Source organism: Cupressus sempervirens, chromosome 9 (genome assembly GCF_028749045.1).
Source record: "Cupressus sempervirens isolate cs-2001-9-10 chromosome 9, ASM2874904v1, whole genome shotgun sequence".
NCBI lineage: Eukaryota > Viridiplantae > Streptophyta > Pinopsida > Cupressales > Cupressaceae > Cupressus > Cupressus sempervirens.
This window is the reverse complement of record NC_143126.1, coordinates 777,394,992-777,417,221: the sequence shown is the minus strand read 5'-3', so window position 1 is coordinate 777,417,221 and position 22,230 is coordinate 777,394,992. Positions and strand designations below refer to the sequence as shown.

The following is a 22,230-nucleotide window of genomic DNA, read 5'->3' as shown; positions in this document are numbered from 1 at the left end:
ATCAGATGGATGTGAAGAGTGCATTCTTGAATGGTGATCTTCATAGAGCAGCCACAGGGTTTCATTCAGGATTCTACCTTGGTTTGCAAGTTGAAAGAGTCTATCTATGGACTAAAACAAGCTCCAAGAGCTTGGTATGCCAAGATGGATTCTTTCCTTCTCTCAGCAGGATTCACCAGATGTCATTCAGATTCGAATGTCATTCAGGGATCACATTATCTCAACCCAAGTATGCTCTTGATCTACTTGCTTGATTTCACATGAGTGACCGCAAAGCTGCATCTAATCCATTTCCTTTAGGATTTAAGTTGGAAGCAAAGTGTTCCAGTCCACTTGTTGATGCTACTTTGTATAGATGGTTGGAAATCTCATCTACTTGACACATACACACCCTGATATATCCTTTGCAGTTGGCATGGTTTCTCACTTCATGCAAGAGCCACATGAACTTCATTGGAAGTCAGCCAAACGCATCTTGCACTATATCCAGGGTACACATACATATGGGATATGCTATGCAGTTGGTACTGGACCACAGTTAGTGGGTCATACAGACTCAGACTATGCAGGGGATCTTGATTCTCGCAAGTGCACTTCAGGATACATGTTTCATCTTGGTTCTGGCCCCATTTGTTGGCAAAGTAAAAAGTAGAACACTATTGCTCTTTCATCTATTGAGGTTGAGTATCAAGGAGCTGTCACTGCAGTTACAAAAGCTATTTGGTTACAGCATATTCTGGAGGAATTTGGTTTTGACATACTTAGACCCATAGTCATTCATTGTGATAATCAAAATGCCATTGAAATCTCAAAACATCCAGTGCAACATCAACGCACAAAACACATTGAGGTTCATATGCACTACATCAGAGAGTTGATTCATGAGGGCGTCATTGCATTGCAGTATTGTCCTACAGAAAAGTAGATTGCAGATATCTTCACCAAGCCCTTCACTGAGGTCAAGTATCTTCATTTGCGAGATCTCTCGGGGGTGCGGGATATTTCACTGAGGGGGTCATTATAACCAATAAGAATTCCTTTCCTTCTAGTAGGTTTTAATTTTGTCCTTTTCTCTTTAGGTACATAGATATAAACAAGACATCTAAATATCCTCAAGTGACTGATGTCTGGTTTTATACCAGAAACAACTTCTTCAAGAGTTTTATTGTCGTAGTGTGAGGGTATCTATTTTGAATGTAGACTGCTGTATTAGAGGCTTCGGCCCGAAATGTCATAGTCAAAATTTGATCATATACCATAGCCCTAATAGCTTCTACAATGGTTCTATTTTCCTTTCAACAACCCCGTTCTATTGAGGGTTGTAAGGAACTGTGAACTCCCTCTTAATCCCAACTTTTGAACATAACTCTTTCAAAATTTCAGAAGTATGTTCTTTTCCATTATATGTTATTAAAATTTTGATTTTCTATCCAAAGGAGTTTTTAGTGATAGCTTTGAATTCTCTAAACCTTTTAAGACTATCTTCTGATTCCTTGCATTTTAGAAAGTATATCCATGCCTTTCTTGAGAAGTCATATAAAATATCACATAGAACAAGAATCCTTATATGGATGGTATTGACATGGGTCCACATAGGTTAGAGTGTATTAGTTCTAACCCTTGTTTGGCTTTACTCAAACTAATAGGAAATGAAATTTCTGTGTTTTTCCCCAAGGCACAACCTTTACAAGTTTCAATATGAGATCGGCTTAATTTAGGTAGTCCAATTACTAACTTCCCCATGGAGTTTAGGGCATGAAAGTTGATATGACCAAACCTCCGATGCCAAATTATATTAGAATTTGAGGTCTCATGATTAAGAGCTTGGTTTGATTTAGTGCAAAGCTCATATAATAGTCCTTGTCTCATGGGTATGGTTTGAGCCTTCTTTATAGTTGAATTCTTTTCCCATGCTAGTACTTTACCTTCCATGATTTTAACTTTGTATCCACATCTTCAAGGGCTGATATAGATACAAGGTTTCATTTAATACCCGATACATATAATACTCTAGAGAGTTGAATAGTATTTCCAGATTTTTGTTTGATAGTGCAAGTCCCAATCCCTTTCATGGAATGTGCAAAATCATCTCCAGTTGTAACTTCTTCATTTGTTTCAATTTGCATGTCTCGATATCATGTGATGTGTCTTGAAGATCCAGTATCAATTATCCAAGTGTTGGATTTGTTTGGTACTTGACTAGACAAAGATGAGTAGAAGGCATACTTTTTAGATCTTGATCTTCGTTTGTCTTATCAGTTTTGGCAAATGATGCTTGAAGTTTTGATCGATTAGGTCTTTCTTTCGTTTTGAAGATCCCTTTCCATGAAAGTTTGGTTTCCCTGTTAAGGTTCTTCTTCTTACCTTCCTTATGATTGTCTTCATCTATAGGTTTTTGTTTTCCTTCAGTCATTTGTCTCAACTCTTCTTGAAGACACTCAGATTTTAATCGAACTGACTTTGGAAGTTTAGACCTTGCACTTATACTCTGTATAAATGGTTTCCATGAATTTGGTAGTGCTCCTAATGCTAGTAGAGATAACTCTTGATTGTCAATTTTGTATCCAACTAATGACAATTTATCTCTTAATTCAGTGATTCTCATGAATAAAGCATTTACTAATTCTCCTTTATTCATGCTTATATGATTTGGTTGTCTCCTAAGGGCAAGTTTTCTGCTAGTATTATTAACTAGAAATGCATTTTCAAGGGCTTTGAACATGTGATATGTTGTTTCATGTTTTGTTACTATATTTACTATATGATCTCGGATTGCATCCACTATAATTTTCTTGATTTATATCTGCAATGTATTCGTATAGGTATTATTGCTTGAGAGAGCAGACTTTTTATTATTGTGTGTCCTCAAACTACAATAATGCCTACTATATATATCAAGACCAAAGGGCATGTCCCTTAAAGGAACATGACCTTCCCTAGGTCGGCCCAAACACCACTTGAGATAATCAGCGCCCCAAGAAATAATTAATTTCTCAACTAACACGACAAGTTTGTTTTAGATTACGGTAAAAGCAGGTTTTGAAGGGGCCCCGAAACCCTTTAACAAAAACAATAAAGATAGGCAATTAAGACCACCAAGAACAGTCCTGAAACCTATTGAAAAGCAGAATGAAAATCAGGTTTTGCAGGGACCTGAAACCACTAGCAAAGTTCAATAAAAGTATCCAGGTTTTACAAGGACCTGAAACTTGAAATAAAGTTTTACCAGAATACAAAACTAGAACCAAAAACCAGAACCAAAAATGTAATTTCTTCCAAGGATGGCCGCATATCTTATGTCAAGTCTAGTGCATATAAAGGCTAACATATGATATTAATGGAAGAAGACTGAGGTGCAGTTTGCACTTCTTAGACCAGTAGGATTATCATGTTAATATTTAACAAACACTGCCCATTTACCAACTCGCCTAGCCTCTGTCATAGTACCCTGAGCAAGTTCCAACTCTGTAACCTATGCCTTCATGAGATCTTCATCAAGGTAAATTTTAGAGGGGAGAGAGAACAACTTTCTCTTTGTGCTCTAAGAGCATAAAGCCTGTTAGCAAAAGAGAAAAATCTGATGAAAATGGTATCTCCTATACCAAACCAACACTTATCGAAAGTGATATCGGAGATATTGAGTTGATTTGAGAGGAAAGAGTGCCAAACAGCAAGAGGGTCGGAAGTGGGTATTGCTGTTTGAAGAACCACAAGAAGAGGTATCCCCATTTGCACTAAACGTGTGCTTGCTTTCAAACTCCTCAAATGCAACATGTTTGGAAGTGGAAATATTCAAGTGCCTGCAACAATGTCGAGGGGTAACACTCTAGCGTGTTTCCTGTGATGATATAGGGTGGAGTCAAGGGTCAGAGTTTCCACCATTGAGCCAAAATGAAGACCTTGAAAATTCCACAGACCTTAATAGCACACAAAATATTCGAAATATCTTGAACAGATATTGACCTGATTTCTTCCTCAACATATATTCTGAACTGAAACATAGGCAGATGGATTACAAAACAACAGTTTAAACTAATATATTGTCCAATAGATTTTAACATGTTCTTTCTCAAAATAATATTTAGGATTCAAGCATATGAAAATGCGTTAGAAACCAATAGTATAAAACCAGTAAACAAATAAAATTCCTTAAAATATGTTATTGCATTATACAACATCAACACAGTAACTAACATTCAAAGTCCAATCTTAAACACAGTTTTATAGTCAGATTGGAAAACTAAGAAAAGAACCTGTAAGCATATGTGAGATGCTTGATGTGATGTCTCCACAGACAATGGGTTTGCGTCCACTGTCCATTGGCATGAGGGGCTACATCCTACACTAGTTGAAAGCTAAAGCTTTTTGAATAACTCTCGCAGGAGAGAAATTGAAATCTGAATCATAAACTAAGCATGCCAAATGAATGAGTTTCTTCTCGTTTTATCCTCATAGCTGTTACTCTTCGACTCCCCTTCTGGCTATTCCTCTCATCTCTCCTTGCCATTTTTAGCCCACTTTGAATATTAAATTGACTTTTTATAATTTGAGGCCACACTTTCATAGTCAATTTTAATATTATATGAATGTGTCCTTCAAATTTTCTAGTGTCCCAAAAAGGGGGCATTACAAATCTCCCCTCCTTGAAATTGCTTGCCCTCAAGCAATTAGAACCAGGATCCCATATGAATTTTTAGGTAGCTCTGTAACCCAATCTGAAAACAAATCCGGCCACATTGTGAAGCAAGGTGTCACTCTGTATCCAATCCATCAATTGGATCCCTGAATTCCATATAAAATCTATGAAATATCGCTGCACCTGTAGTGTGTACAACTCTAATTATCATCGCATCCAGTCTCAAATTGAGTAGAACTACAACAACATCCTCAACAAGCCATAGATACATACGATTAACATCTGGATCCTAAACCCTGTTCTCATGACCAGCTGATATGATGAGGTAGAAACGTATCAAGGGGCTATGTATAACCCAGTAGATTGTGATGACCCGACCTAAATAGATGAAGTAAGAAACGAGCTGCTCAAGTGCCAAAAATAACATCACGAGCACATCAAAAACCATACCATCGTCATAAATTTGGTGAACCCCCAAGTACATAGGTGCTATGAGTAAGTATGAAGTTGAAATACCATCGGCTATGATTGAAACATAGCTTTCATCAATACTCCACCAAGATCTATTCAATGGATGATATAAGAAATCCATCCAACTCCTGTATGGTGTGAAATTGGGAACCATATTTGGACTGATCCAATGACAAGCGACAGTAGTCAATTCACCACTCCCATCTTGTGACCAAGATTCACTGCTAGGAACTGTACCAAGATTCAATATTTTGGAATCAAAATCATCTTCTTCATGACATTCAAAAAGAGTTCCCTCGTTTATCTCAAAAAAGGGATTATTGGAAGTCCAATCAGCATCCACTTCAAATAAGTAGTTGTCTAAAAACTGAATGTGATCTGAAGTTTTGGTACTTGGTCTTTTGGGACAATTGTCCAAGTCATAAGTCTGTTGAATGCTATCAAGTTCCTTAATTACTTCTTGGAAAAACTCTTGTCTCTCTTTACCCTCATGTTCCTGGAAATGGTTAGTGATCCTAATCTTATTTTCTGCTTCTTGAAGAGAAAACTGAGTATCATCCAATGCCTCAGGAGCATACTTAAGCTCCTTAATCTCATTCCTTTCTTTATTCAACTGATTGACAAATATGCCAGCCACCATAAGAGTATAATCCCTGTTGGAAAGCAAACATAAGTAATCTGATTTTATAGATTCAGGGGCTGTTTTGACCACCTGCAAATCAACAATAGGCCATTTACCTTCCACTTCCCTTTGAGCCTTCTTGTAGAGATCTTCAACCATCTTCTGAGTGCTGTCATAAGGTATCAAAGATGCCACAACCATGTCTTCACTAACCTTTAGCTGGTTCTTAAAGGTATGCATTTTATTATTGTCATGTTGAAGCGGTTCATCGTCTTGTAGTGACATCTTGGATTGTTTCTCTAAATTCATGTCATGGGCATGAGAAATATATGGTTCATCACACCTCTCAAAATCATAGGCTTTGTTTCCCCCGTTCTCATGATTTGTATGCAAGTGCCAAAGTGTTGCCATGTTATCATTTGTATATAAAGGCTCGTCATACAACGACTCCAACCTGCTATTCCCTCATGTGCAACCGACCTTATCAACTTGCTTGTCAAAGCTAACCTCCAAATCACCAACGTAGAAACTTGCACCTTGTGTAACATCTTCTATGTGATTACAAGAAGGCTGCAAATCAATGGTAGTTGACTGCCCTTCTTTTTCAAGACTCTCTATTAGATGATTTTGGTCTGTTGGAAATTCTTCATACCCATTTTTGCACTGGTTTTCTGCAACGAGATCCTAAAACAATTCCAAAACTTCTTCTTTGCCGCATCATTCTTGTGTTTTAGCCTAGGATGGAAGTTTACATAGTCAATAAAAGGTAAGTCTTTTTGAACTTTTGGAGGGAATTTGTTATATTCCTTATATATGTCGAGTATTTCTACTCTCATGTCAAGTTCAAAATTTTGGGCTAATTGCTGCTGTAGTTTCATAATACCTTTCAAGTTTGTAATCAAGGCAGTTTGACCTGCTTCTTATGATTGCCTTTATATCTAGATAGATCCCAGCTGCAATGATGGCTTTAGCAAACCCCCACAAACACTAAGCACTGACAAGAACCAAAGAACTTTCTGCTACTAGTGTGGTGTAAAATTTCTGAATGTTGGTTTTTAAGAAAATAGACTGCCTAAAGTGCAAACAACGAGGGAATTTATGTCAATCAATTCCAAATTCAATATGGCAATCATCAATTTTTCCTAGGGAGCCAACAAAAATATGTTGGAGTTGATGAAATCTAATTTCGAAGACGCCCAAGATCACCTGCATGCAAATAACCTGTCAAAGGGAAGCCAAGTAAGGAAGAGTGTGGAGCAAGGGAAAAACCCGAAACGGACATGAGAGACAACAAGATATGCAAATACAAGAAAATATGTATTTACAATATGCTGAAAAAGTGATGTTGATACAATGAGGGAGCTCGAATATAAAGAGCTCAAGAAATCTTCTAGAGTGAGCTAGAAGATGCTAGGAGATAAGTGTGACAACTAAGCATACATCCACATGAGGTGGGAAGTCCTCGAACAAGGTGAGAGGATAAGTATGACTTAGGAGAGAACAAACTCTCGTATTGTCAACAACTTATAACAAACTCTTAGGCTACAACTAATAAATAAATGCATTTACCTAATTAAGCTTAAGTAATAGAATAAATAATAAATAATTAATTATTTACTCTAACACTCCCCCTTAAGTGCAACTTAGGGAAATGCCTTAGGCTCACAAAACTAAGATGAATGCAGAATGGGTCCCGACAACAAGGCCATGTTAGGTACCCATGTACAAATGCAAAAGATGCAATCTTTGAAAATGGGGAAAGAGAGAAAACCATGTGGGAAAAACCTTCCCCCAAAAAGAGGTAAGAACCTAGTGAAGAACTGAAGAAGCCTCCAATTAGGGAAATGTCCCCTAAAACAGGAACAAGGAGTGATTATGAAGAGCATCACTGAAGCATGAAGAAGCCGCAAATCTGCCATCAGAAAGAAAACTGCTAATCTGAAGTACCACCAAGGAAGAAGATGGCACGAACCGAGCGTGTCTATATGGTAGATGATCCATCTCACCGAAATGCATAGGTCGCCAGCCACTGCAATCGCCTTGTATATAAGATCAACCACTGAATACATAGCTCACACTATCGAACCATCGAATCATGGATGCATTAGAACAACAACATAACCCCCCCTTAATGTAGACGGGGTGAGATGACAGGCAACTAAGAAGGTGGGCCAAAGTCTCTTGCAGACAACCAAGAACGACGAGAGAGGAAGAGGTACAAACACTTATAAAGACACGGTCACAACGACGCTGCATGGGGCTAATGTCATGGAAGGGACACTCACTTGACAAAGGGAGAATGCCTAAAACAGCAAACAACTATCCTCCCCATGGTGCTTTATAAAAATAGTGCATGTACAACTGACTCAAAAACAATGTTCATGACCCCCAGAATGCAAGAGTGGCACTTTATCTCAGTGCGATACATAAAAGTGTTTCAAAATGATAGCTACAATGATCAAAATCGAAAACAGGATGCAACAAAACATAGTACAGCCCAAAACAAAGGAAACCATGCTAGGAAAATGATCCTCAGACCTAAAACACCCAAGATATCCACCATGGACCAAAAATGCCAAAACAATGATAGAAAGAGCATGGGGCAGAATCTGAAGGAAATGATAGCATTTCTGAAAAGTAGACAGAACAAGCTTTCCAGAAATATAACGTTTTCAAAAAACGGCAATGGGATGCAAAAGAAAAACTTGCTAGAGTCAAAAACAGGACTTCAGACTTTGACTGCAAAAAAAAAGTAAAAAACTGCATCAAAACCTGAAAATGCCTGCACCAATGTCTCCGTCTCGGAACTAACTTTCCGGCGCTTCTTTCGGATCGGAAAAATACCTCCGTATGCTCAAGTTATGGCCAAAAAACTGAAGGTAGGTCAAAATGACTTAAGAGAGGTGCAAGCAAGGTATGCTGATGCAGTGCTGATGTCTTGCTGACATCATCATTTCATAGGATTAAATTTGACGGCCTGCGGCCCGTCACAACAAAAAAGAGGCCATGTGGTAAAAATCCGATGTGGTAGGGGTGACGTGGTGGGTCCATGTGGCAAGGTGCCACGTGGCACCTAGGCCACTTGTCACCCCCGCGGTAGCTGATTGTGCAGTATTATCCGTTGGCTAGGCTGACAACAGGGACAGGCGGCGGGCTGGCGTAGTAATCGGCGGAGCAGACGAACATAGGTGGCAATCTGCAGTCGGGCGGTTGGATCTGGCACAGACATCGGCGGAGGTGGTGAAAGTTGGGGGCTCCACCCAGCTGTGACGGTCGGTGGGTGGCCCGGTGGCGGTAGCTTCTCAGCAGCGGACCGAGGGAGGCGCAGTTGGCTGAAGCGGGGTGCGGGCGGCCCCGCGGTGGCGCGGCCCGGTGCTGTTTTTTAAAAAAAAAAATTTCACTGCGCGTCTGTACAATCTGTATGGTAGGGCCTGGACTAAAAAAAAATTGACTCCCAGAGCCTTGTCTCCAAAATCAACGAATTTTATTTGGATCCTAGCTGAAAAGCACCTTCTGAATCTAATGGCAACGTCCGTTTGGGTCCAAAGTGCTCCGAAAATTCGCTGTTCCCCCGATTTGAAGAAAAAATGCACAAATAAACTAAGGTTTGTGACTCCAAATCTTGGCTTCAAAAATCCTTCGAACAAGAAGCAACAGGGAGTCTTTGATACCATGTTGGAGTTGATGAAATCCAACTCCGAAGACGCCCAAGATCACCTGCATGCAAATAACCTGTCAAAGGGAAGCCAAGGAAGGAAGAGCGTGGAGCAAGGGAAAAACCCTAAATGGACATGAGAGACAACAAGATATGCAAACACAAGAAAATTTGTATTTACAATATGCTGAAAAAGTGATGTTGATACAATGAGGGAGTTCGAATATAAAGAGCTCAAGAAATCTTCTAGAGTGAGCTAGAAGATGATAGGAGATAAGTGTGACAACTAAGCATACATCCACATGAGGTGGAAAGTCCTCAAACAAGGTGAAAGGATAAGTATGACTTAGGAGAGAACAAACTCTCGTATTGTCAACAACTTATAACAAAGTCCTAGGTGACAACTAATAAATAAATGCATTTACCTAAGTAAGCTTAAGTAATAGAATAAATGATTAATAATTAATTATTTACTCTAACACAATACAATATTGAACACGAGTAAGACCCTCTTGAAAAGTTTCACCTTTTGTCTCTACATATACTAAGCTTAAAACCTGTTGAACTGTCTAACGTCTAATAATTTGTACGCCAAGGCAAAATTCCCTTGCATCATTTGCAGATAATGATATCTTGTTTGTTCCTTATTTATAGCAAGCTGTGATCCCTAAATAATCGTCACACCCATTAATTCCCACTAACCGAGGACCTGACTGTTTGTCACCCGTACTAAAGCACCTAAAGATTGCAACCAACATTTTGCAATAAATCAATGTGTGCTCTTGTTAAAATAAATGTCTTCTCAAAGTTCTAGTGGGCTTGCCCAAGCAAGGAATTGCACATATTGAAGCACGCAGTGGACAAAGATGTCAACACCAAGTGAACAGGAATGAGTGTCTAGCCAAAGATGGTAACCATGGATAGTACATTAAAAATTCAAGCAAAATGCTTAGGAAACAAATATATATGACATCCACCATTGAATGACAAAGTTGAGGTCTCACGACACTACCAGAAATAATTTTCAATTGATGATAACCTTGATAGTCAAACTCCAAGTTCAGCTTCCAATAAAATCACTCCAACTATGCTTGAATAAACATAACCATTCAACCTCTATTGAAAACACCAACCAAAAATCTCTATTGACGGCAATGGATTGGGTAACCTAGTTCTTATCCAACTTCACAATTGTGTATGCCTTCTTAGGTATCACGCATCACTTACAATTGCACTTCACTCAACCATGCCTCCTGGTAATGATGTAGCTTAACAATACTGGGGAGTGATCAATTGATTCAGTACAAAAAATATGTCAAACCAAGACTCCCAACTACAATGCAAAAAATTAAACCAAGATCGTCTATCGATAATCTTGTTGATGAATTCAATTGTGAGTAGTTTGGGGCTATGTCCAACTGCGTATGGGATTTTCGTCCATAACTTTTAGAGCTATGCTCGTTTTCTAGCTTCCTTGCTACTTGAACACTGAGATATGCCACCTATTTATTGTTCCTGCTACTACCGAATAGTGGTTACTGTCAAATTCTAATTTGTTGGCTTATTCTGGAGACGTCTCTCACAGTTGGTGAATGCTACTTTTCTTGATTGGATTGATGCCTTTGAACAAACATGTCCTTGCCTCTTCACCGAAACCCTTCTCTTCATTCACACTCTTAATCGATTCATGATAATCATTGCTTCTTACATCGTGTCATTGATCAAATTGATATAACAATTCCCACGGGCATTACACTTAGATGCTGATGGCACGTGGACCACAAAAACCTGAAACTGTCGGCTTATGCGATGCTGCTTGTGACGGAGGTGGTTCACAATTATGGACAAGTGAAGAGACGTGGTTCTTGGAATGATTAGATTCCTGACTTTGCAAAGACTCAACACTACTGGTGCTAGTGGTTAATATATCCACCGTTGCTATTTTTAAAGAATCATAATTGATGATAATTATGAAATCAGAGAAGACATTTCAACTCAAAGTTCCATGCTAGTCTTGATTCTACCCTCCAGATGATAATTATGAAATCAGAGAAGACATTTCAACCCAAAGTTCCATGCCAGTCTTGATTCTACCCTCCAGATGCTCCGGTTAGCTCACAACCATACAAAACTTCCAATATTTAATATTTTCGGCAAGCTCTGATTTTCCTCAGAGGTCACGAGAATGCTCAGCCGAAACTTCTCTTCGTTCCTTCATCTAGGCTTCTTTTTGACACTCTTTGCTCAATGACCTTTCGTATGGCAATAGAGTGAGGTTTTGCTTCTTTCTCGTCTCGAAATCTTCTTTTATTGGTCGCGCATCTATATCCTTTTTGCTGCTAAAATCTCCAAAATAGTTTTAGAATTCAAAATTTGTTTCCATGAGCATCTTTGACATTCTTCAAATTGGCAGAAACAGAAAACTCCAATTTCATTCTAGGCAATCTTTTACAAAATCTTCTTGCAACATCCCATTGTGAAATAAAATAGTGGTTCCAGTCAGTTCGCCAAGAGACTCTCACCCATGTGTGAATCAAAATTTTGCTGCAAACATTCAACTCTTCTTTGTTAGGTTCTTGAATGCTCCTTGCTATTTGTATTGTTTAGCTTAGGTTTAATGAACAATCATTAAACAAATTTGCAAACGTTGGCTTCCATGAAGAAAAATATTATTTCAAGACTCGTAGAATTTCTTGGCACATTAGAATATTACCCAAATATCAAATGATCCACAATGGTCTTATAAATCTCAAATTTTCTCACATAAAATACCATAAGTTGAACTCCACAACAATAAGTATGCAACTTTGTCTCTGATAGAACCTCTATTAATGAATTCCTGATTAAAAAATCTATAAGCTGACAACTCTAATGAAATTTTCTGAGTAAGCTTCACAGGTTGGCAGGAAAACCAACTTTGATACCACTGAAATATCTCGAACGGATATTGGTCCGATTTCTTCGTCAACATATATTCAAAACTTAAACATAGGCAGATGGATTACGGAACAACAATAAAAACCAATAGATTCTCCAATAGATATTAACCCATTCTTTCTCAAAATAATATTCAGGATTCAAGCATATGAAAATGAGTTACAAACCAACAGTATAAAACCAGTAAACTCTCATAAAATTCCTTAAACTATGTTATTGCATTATACAACAACAATACAATAACTAGTATTCAAAGTCCAATCTTAAACACAGTTTTACAGTTAGACTGGAAAACTTAAAAAAAACCTATAAGCACACGTGAGATGCTTGATGTGATGTCTCCATGGACAATGGGTTTGCGTCCATTGTCTACTAGCACGAGGGGCTACATCCTCACACTGGTTGAGCACTAAAGCTTTCTGAATAACTCTCGCAGGATAGAAACTGAAATCTGAATCATAAACTAAGCATGCCAAATGAATGAGTCTCTTCTCTTATCCTCACAGCTGCGACTCTTCGACTCCCCTCTTGGCTTTTCGTCTTATCTCTCCTTGTTATTTTAGCCCACTTTGAATATTAAATTGACCTTTTATAATTTGAGTCCATGCTTTCATAGTCAATTTTAATATCATATGAATGTGTCCTTTAAATTTTCTAATGTCCCAAAAAATGGACATTACAATTTTCATCATTTTTTAGAGGGCAAAAATAATGCTCATAGAGCAAAAAAAAACATTATTTTTGAAGTGTTTAATGTATGTTTTTCATTTGCAGTTTGGGTCAAGGGATTGGACCAGCTTACAATTGTTAAAAACTTGCCAGCAATCGTTGTGGGTTCATTTGCAGTTTGAGTCAAGGGATGGGATTCGCCGAGTACTTGAAAAGTACTCACTGACAATTGTTGAAAACTTCCCAGAAATCCTTGCGAATTGACTCTGGAAAAACTTGCTATCAAGGTCAACGGTGAAAAAAATATAATAAGTTAAAAAAAAAAAATCTATTGAAAATGTGTTAGGTTATTTGCCTGCTCATTGGAATCTTTCTGAATCCTCTGTGAATGCTCATGTTCATACAGCGCTCTGTCTGTGCTCTTAGTAGAATTTGCAAGGGAACTACATCTTACCATATACCTAGTTTGAATAATACTCGGAAATGGCCAATCTTTAAGTAGATATAGTAACATACTCGTAAATTACAAATGACTGTTCATACTCTTTGTGGTTCAGGCTGGGCATCTTCACTAAGGGGGAATCACAAATTGCTCCTTGCTTTCATTGTTCACCAAGTTGCTGGGAATTTCATCATTGGTTCTTGGAGGTTTGGCTGATGTTTTGTAATCTGAGACATCTCCGGATGGAGGGATAGAAACCTTGCTCTTTGTTTTCTATTTTTTATTTTAAGTAGAGACTTACTTAGGACAGCTAGAGGCCCTCGTTTACTGATATATCTGATAAAATAAATATATATGCTAAATCTTTCTTCACCATTGGAAAATTCCTTATGTTTGTTTTTGAAAAGCCTATGCTTCCTTCTTGTTGTTTCCGCTTCCTCGTGCCTATCATTTTTGCAAAGGAACCAAAGAATGTTCTCCATTCATTCTAGTTCTTCTAGTGATGGGCACAGAATTGCAAAATTAATATTACCAACACATTACACAAAACTACATTTAATAGAATGAAAAAGAAAATCATCTTTGATGCTACTTTTATCCATAATTAGGGTGGATATTCTATTTCTTGAACCACCATCATGAATTTTAAGTATTTCAATCAATAAAACAATGATAACCTTCCTGTTTTAGAAGTAAAACTTGCATGCAAAATTTGCATATAATAGTCCTAAGAGTTCTAGAAATTAAATTGTTTAGAAAAAGCATTAAGAAATTTAATAAATAGGAAGTGGAGACCAAGTATGGCATGAGTTTGAAGAACCTAAGTGGGTGAGAACTTTGCAATAGTGGGATTAAATTTCCTTAGCTCCTTACTTCCAAATGTTGACTACAAGCTTCCATGGACATCCTACAATGAAAGTTGATAGCTACACACCTGGAATAGTAGCTAGCTTCCTTGATAGCCACACACCTAGGTTGATAATTTCCATGCACTCCATGTCTCTCCTGGCTCCTTCAGGGTTAGTTCTGACAAGATCCACATTCTGTTCAACCATCATTTACCGAGATATGATAGGGTCTGCCAACTTTGTGATTGGAGGTGGCTGAGATGGAGACTCATTGCATTTCCTGCTGCCCCATATACTACGAGATTGGAGGGAGGTTCTACTGTTTGCTTAGAGAAACTCAGTGTAGCCCCTCCTTTGGGTACACAGATCAGAGGTGCCTTGCTCTCTATCCTCAGGAGGCTTTGAGACTTTGGGACCACTCTTTAGAGCAGTGTTTTCACAGGGGACCACACCATGGTCAGCTCATCACATAATTCTTTACAGTGGTTTTCCTGGCATAGGGAACCAAGCGGGACCCCTTGTGTTCTTCAGTGGTTGTCAGCGATGGCGTGGGGTATCTTCCTACGCCAAGGCCTATCCTTCGGCTCGGGACTTTTTCCCGATTGTTCGGAGCAGCAAGTGTGGCTGTTCGGTTTTTCCTTTCAGTTCCTTGTTTTGGCTTTTGTTGTTGTTCTTTTTGCTTTCTCAGGACACTGTTTAGTGTTCTTGCTGTTGGCTTTTCTTTGGCCTGGGTTTCGTAGTCCTTTGGACCTGCTGGTTGGTCTTTGTTTGGACATTAATAAGTTTATCTTATCTTATAGCATTCCCTCATTTATGTCCCAACTGCACTAACACTCATGCGAACATATAGACTGCCCTCAAATGCACAGTTATAGTCCTTAACATGAAATAAATTCTTCTACAAGTCACAACAGGATTCCTAGACCTTCCCTTTCAGTTACAGGAGCTACAAAGAATTCAGAGATCTATAAAGGCTTCCAGTAACGTTAACTTTTCCTTTCCGGGCTCTATATGCAAAAATTGACTGTGTATGGGTTTGATCAAACCTGTCTCCTGTGTGCCTGCCAAATGTTTAAAAAATCAACTGCTGTCAAACCTGTCACTATTCTATTTTCTTTGTAGCTGGGAATTGTCTGACTCTAACGTGTTTCCTACAGTGAAGTCTATCAATTGATGAGAGGTTCGACCATGATCAAACCTGTCAATATGGCCATTTCACAGCACTCAGCAAAACCCCCCAGGGGCTCTGATCACCCTGGTTGCTTCCTTTCAATCAGTAGCATTAGGGATGAGTTGGATGAGACTAATTGGCATCCTACACTAACACAGCTGATTAGTTTTGGATCTTTAACTGGTGAAGATTTGTCTGAAAGTGCTTGTACCAGATATTCAAATCATTCTGTTTATTCACATACCATTCATGAACTTCAATAAATTTATTCTTCATAGCCAGTTTAAGGCATGAGGTTGTGGGTATTGTTTTGGGGATGCCGTTTTAGATTAGGCAAGATGAGTAAATGAACAAGGGCAAGGCTATATTATAGATAATTACAGTCACCAGAAAATGTGAGTACAGGTATAGGAGTAGTGTTATTGCCCATATACTGGTGTAAATATGAGTGTGGGTATAGGGGTAGTGTTATTGTACCTATACTGGTGTCTCTTGGTGTTTATTGTATTCTGACTTTTCCAGCAGTAAGCAATTTAGGATATTAGCAAATATTTGAAACACTAAATCATGCATATAATTTGGTTGGAAATATTAATTCTCCTTTATGCTGTTTACTTAAAACTGTTGTCTTAATACCAAGCTATTTTTTGAAGACCAATCTTGAGTTTGGTTTCCATTTTTTTCTCACTGTTGATATATGTTCCATCACTACCGATGATCCATTATCAAATTGGACTGTTGAAACAAATGAAAATCATCGACGACTTTTTTAACACTCACAGTTGTGTTACTAAGAAATCTTTAATGTAAATAATTCTAGAAGATTCTAATCTTTACTAACTATTTTGCTTGAATGATCATTGCAGAATTACCCATCCATAATGTTTTGCAAATGCCAGCTTTATCCCCAACAATGGTATGAACAAAAGTTTGAAAGGGAGTAAGCAATTGAAATGGCCTATCAAAATAATTTTGATGGCCAAAAATCGGTCTACTCATGAATATGGCTTTCAGTGTTTGTATTTGATGTTTGCTGCAGGATAAAGGAAATATTGCTGCATGGAAGAAGAATGAGGGAGATAAAGTGAGTTAACTTTGTGCTTTTCTGTGTTGTTGAACCATTTTACAGCTCATCATTTAGACCTTATAATGATTTATCATTCCTTGCATCCACAATTCTTTAACACTAGTGACGAAGCTTGCGAAGTTGAATATTATCAGCAATTTGTTGTAAAGCCTTCTTCAAACTTGGCAAAATATGTTCAATATTGAGAAACATGTAGTACATAGAAGATATTTCTTTTTCTGACTCACCTTTGTTTTGGAGTATGTGTTGTTTTTAGTCTTTGCATTACTATGTTGATACTTAATGTTACTTGGGGAGTGTTATATTCTTTCCTATTTTCAAACCTATGCCTAACGTAGATTGTTTCAAAATGGTTCCAGATAGAACCAGGTGATGTCCTTTGTGACATAGAGACGGACAAAGCAACACTTGATTTTGAATCACTTGAAGAAGGGTATTCCACTATCTTTTTTTTAATTGGATCAACTCTTATTTTGGTCTTTCCAATTGGGAATGCATTCTCATTCTAGCATAGATTCAATGGGGCAAGAATTGAAAGAAATAAGTCATATCTAGGTCCTTTGGTTGTTATGGACTAGAATTTTATTTGGCTTCAGAAGTGAGACTGAATTCTTTCAAAATTTCTTGTAGAGTTGTAATAAACTGAATAAATTTCTACAGCAGTAATTAGGTGATTACTGTATTAATGTGTTTTCAGAATTTGCCAAATGTTTGCGGGGGCTGTTATAGTTGTGAGATAATAATTTGTCAAACAACTCACTGCCTTCATTAGGTCTGTAAGAGATTTATTATTCAAACAAGACCAACTGATATCCAAATCCAACCACTTTTACTGTAACTCAGTCACAGGAACTGTTACCTAATGCTGCTTGCTACAAGGGGAATTACATCAAACAATTCACTGTTACCCTAGTTCTGGATTTGAATTCACAGCTGTCGATACTAATTCAAGAGACATTCATAAATGAAGCAACACTAGTTCCAGGGTTAGTCGCTCTTTCAAATACTACGAAGGAAAAAAACAAATAATAAAGCTGTAGATGAGTTACAGTCGAACCAATCCCTCACGCTTCCAGTATCATTTGAAACTAGCAGTAGACTTTTCATTCAGAGATTTATTACAAATAATTAACATACCAACGTATTATCTGAAGAATACACTTGAGCAGAAAAACGACGCATATGCCTGGGTCGTATCAGCTGACTGCAAATTCGAACCTAGTCCCAGCAGTTCGTCCTCATACCTGGTATTGGCGTCGGATGTTTTAGTGTAGTTTTACTTGTATAATCTGAATCTCAAACTGCCTATAAACAGTTCCTCACACCCGTCACCCAGAATACATATAACTGGACGCTGTTGGCTCTTCCCGCACGGTGAACTGTTTCTCGCCAAAACCCAAAATTCATCTGAAACTGGTAGCGTCTGGTTGGGTTCGAACCACGCCGTCTGCACAGGTGGTAGATGCCGCTCAACCCCAATCTTCCTCAGAACAATGGACGCCTGAAAGTTGCTCGCTGTCGGATAGTCTGTGGTATAATGTTCCAACACATGCTGCTCGCTCAAACGAAATCTGCTCTGAGATATGTTAACCGCTGGAAATATCAGTATTTTCTACGTGAGCTACAGAACACGAAAGAAGTTCTGTCACTGAATCTGGAGGTGACCAATTTCCACGGGTTCTCTTGGAAATACTACCTTACGTGGTGACACTCCTAACTCCCACGGAACTGGCATCAAACTCGGACATTGTTACCATACTCTGAACTTCGACCCAACAAAACAAACTCTGAATGTTATTTAACTGAATTTGATATTACCTCAACAATCTTGGATTCCATCCACCCTCTCACTGGTGCTTGCTGATATTCTGCCCAACCAGATTAACTCTCATTCAGCCTGAGATACCTTACTGCGTTAACTTCCAATTTACCAAAATGGCATGAACTAGGGCTACGTCCAGTATGCCAAGAATCTTATGGGGCTTCGTCCTTAAGATGTTACCAGTCACTTTCAAGCAACCAGAGATTCAAATCTGAGCATTCAATATTCATAATCTTTCTGTGTGTAAATCCCAATGCAAACACGTGCTTAAATAGCCTCGGAAAGAGGGAGAGTACAAAGTACAAGGAATGTGGGATTAATTGACATTTTCGTCCTTTAGTCACTTAAAGCTATTAAAAGGTAAATAACTTTTAAAACATTAAAGTGACTTAGCTCTGCTCATTAAATAAAAGTCTGGAATAAATTAATTTAAATTTCCCATTGTGACTGGAGAGCATCCTGCGAAAAATGATATTAATCTATCCGGATGTGGAGATAGATTAATTTTGTTGCTGAGAACTAAAATTGAGAAGGGGACATGACAGTCCTCCCTTCTCGGGATTGCTTGCCCTTAAGCAATCTCAATGCTGGGTGCTGCAATATGGACTCGCCTTCCCAAGTGGCATCCTCATAAGGCAAGTCTCTCCACTTGATCAGATATTCTCTGACAGTCCTGTTGCGTAGCTTCCTCTCCCTGGTTTCAATCACCTCTCTGGTACTAAAACAAGTTTACCCACTTCATCAAGTGGAGGTAAGCTCTCTGACGGCACAATCTGCTGGCCCACTGCCTTCTTGAGGCACGAGACATGAAAGATGTTGTGGATCCAGCTGTCATCAGGTAACTCCAGCTCATACGCGACCTCCCCTATCCTCCTGGTGATACAATAAGGTCCATAAAATCCAGGCTTAAGTTTCTCGGCCCCGCTTTTCTTTAGTGAGCTCTGTCTATAAGGTTGTAGCCGGAGAAAAACTCTATCTCCAACCTCAAAACTCCGCTCTGTGCAATGGTGGTCAGCGTACAACTTCTGCTGATGCTGCGCCTGCTGAATATTATCCATGAGAACTCCAAGGATATCCTGCTGCTCCTCAATCCAATCTTTAGCTAATGGCGCTCCACTGTCTGACAAAGCCAAATCAATAAAGGAAAGAGGCTCATAGCTGTAGAGTGCACGGAAAGGAGTCATCCAAATAGACGTATGATAGGTGGAGTTATAACAGTACTCCCCCAAGTACAACCACTTGACCCACGCTCCTGCTGACCTGCAATGTAGTTTCTCAAGTAACCTTCCACCCACTTGTTCACTATCTCGGTCTGGCCATCAGTTTGTGGATGATAACTTGTGCTAGGAGTCAATTCTGTACCAGTCAACCTGAAAATCTCTTGCCAAAAAGTACTGAGAAATCTATTGTCTCTATCACTTACAATGGTTTTAGGTAATCCATGGAGTCTCGGAAAAACAATTCAGCTACTGGGAAGCCGATCAATCAGCAGATATCGAGAAGAAATGCGCGTACTTGGTCAACCTGTCCACCACTACAAAGATGCAATCCCTGCCTTGGACCCTCGGCAACCCAGTGATGAAATCCATAGAAAGGCTCTCCCATCTCTGAGCTGGAATGGGGAGAGGCTGAAGTAATCCTGCTAGAAAAACCTGTTCAGACTTGTTCTGCTGACAAGTCTGGCACTCTCTAATATGCTATAACACATCATCCTTAAGCCCCTTCCAAGAGAATCTCTCTCTAATCTGCCTGTAAGTTTTGAAAAACCCATGGTGTCCTGCTGTCGGTGCATCATGTGTGGTGCGCATAATGTCTTTCTTAAGTTTAGAATTGGGTACTAGGTAGATTCTATCCTTATAGTATATAATATCATTCAATACCTTGTACCACTCATCCTGAAGTATGCCATCCAAAATCTGACATGCGTGTGCATTCTTGGAATACTCCACTAGAAGCTGTAATCTCCAATCCGCTGAAATTTCAGAAGTGATGTAACAATCCAGTACTAGGGGTCTACGAGATAGAGCATCAGCAACAACATTATTTTTCCCCTTGACATATTCAATGTCAAAATCATATGCTTGTATCTTGCTGACCCATTTTTGTTGTCTCTCATTCAGTTCCTTCTGTTCTAGGAACTAACATAAGCTATTATGATCAGTTTTAACTGTAAATTTACTTCCTACCAAATACTGCCTGAATTTTGCTAACGCATGCATTATAGCTAGCATCTCCTTGTCATATGTGGAATATAATACCTCGCTGCCCCGCAGTTTTCTGCTCTCAAAAGCAATAGGGTGACGGTTCTGCATCAAAACAGCCCCTATTCCACTTCCCGATGCATCACATTCTAAAACAAAGGGCTTAGAGAAGTCAGGAAGCGCTAGCACTGGGCATGAGCTCATCACCTGTTTTAGCTTATCAAATGCTACCACGGCATCCTCTGTCCAAGAAAAAGCCCCTTTCCGTGTCAAATTAGTGAGCGGTGCAGCTACCTGTGAAAAACCCTTGGCAAACCGCCGATAATAGGAACATAGATCAAGGAAACCCCGCAATTCTGAAACATCCTTCGGTGGTGGCCAATCCAAAATTGCTCTGATTTTCTCTTGGTGCACCTTAACTCCCTCAGCTCCAATTACATGATCCAAGTAATGAATCTCATTCAACCCAAATTCGCACTTAGATTCTTTTGCGAATAAAAAGTTCTCCGCTAAGATACTGAGAACCTCATCCAGATGCTGTAAATGTTCCTCCCAAGTTCTGCTGTAAATTAGTATGTCATCAAAGAATACCAAAACACACTTCCTTAACTGTTTTTTAAAAATATGGTTCATGCAAGACTGGAAAGTGGCTGGTGCGTTAGTGAGCCCAAATGGCATCACCAAGGACTTGTAATGTCCGTAATGACATCTGAAGGCTGTCTTATGCACATCTTCTTTCTGGACCCGTATCTGATGGTACCCTGAGCGAAGATCCATCTTAGAGAAATGAACTGCCCCATGAAGCTCATCCAACAACTCATCAATGCGGGGAATCGGGTACCTGTTCTTGATAGTCCTCTTGTTCAATGCGTGGTAATCTATGCACATTCGAAGGGTGCCATCCTTCTTCTTAACCAACACTACCGAGGATGCAAAGGGACTCGAGCTGGGCCTGATATGCCCCATATCCAAAGCTCCTTTATCGTCTTCTCTATTTCCTCCTTGTAATGCCTGGGATGACGATAAGGTGTAGTGATATCAGGTTTAGCTCCCTCCTCAAACTCAATAATATGCTCAAATCCCCTATCTGGAGGGACCCCAGGAGGAATATCCTCAAACACTCTCCTGTGCTTATCTATAATTGATTGTATGTCACAGTGATAACACTGTCCTGTATGTCTCCTTGGACGAGATGAAACACCGAGTAGCCCACTCTATATCCTCGTGTCTTAAAATAGCCTCCATCCTGTGAGCTGAAATCACCCTGGGACTACTATTAGATATAGCTCTGAGAATCACCAATCTATCATTCTGTAAAAACTCCAGCTGCATAGTCTCATGATCAAATGTATACCGACGGAGTGTACTCAACCATTGTCTTCCCAAAATAATATCTAGCCCGTCCAGATCAACCACATAAAAATCAGACTCTAGAAGATAACCATCAAATTGAATCTGGAGTCTAGCTACCTTCTCTGTGCACCTCAAAACTTCTCCACCAGCTGCCTTAACATCAAACTCGGGTATGGCCACTGTCTGTAATTCCCTCCTAGATACCATTTGTGTACTGATAAAATTATGTGAGGCTCTTGTATCTAAAAGGCAAATAATAAGCTGGCCTCTAATAACCCCTTTCACCTTGAAAGGATGACATGCTAGATCACTCGAA

At 39.0% G+C, this 22,230-nt stretch overlaps 1 protein-coding gene across 2 annotated transcripts in view; it reads left to right on the top strand.

Annotated features, from left to right (window-relative positions):
- Positions 1–22,230, top strand: part of LTA3 (Dihydrolipoamide acetyltransferase, long form protein) — a 199,400-nt gene that overhangs the window by 93,460 nt on the left and 83,710 nt on the right. For both annotated transcript variants that reach the window (XM_089802031.1, XM_089802032.1), the window contains 3 exons: positions 16,318–16,367; positions 16,491–16,535; positions 16,898–16,971. In XM_089802031.1, the coding sequence (XP_089658157.1) occupies positions 16,318–16,367; positions 16,491–16,535; positions 16,898–16,971 (169 nt within the window). The remainder of the gene's footprint in view (positions 1–16,317; positions 16,368–16,490; positions 16,536–16,897; positions 16,972–22,230) is intronic.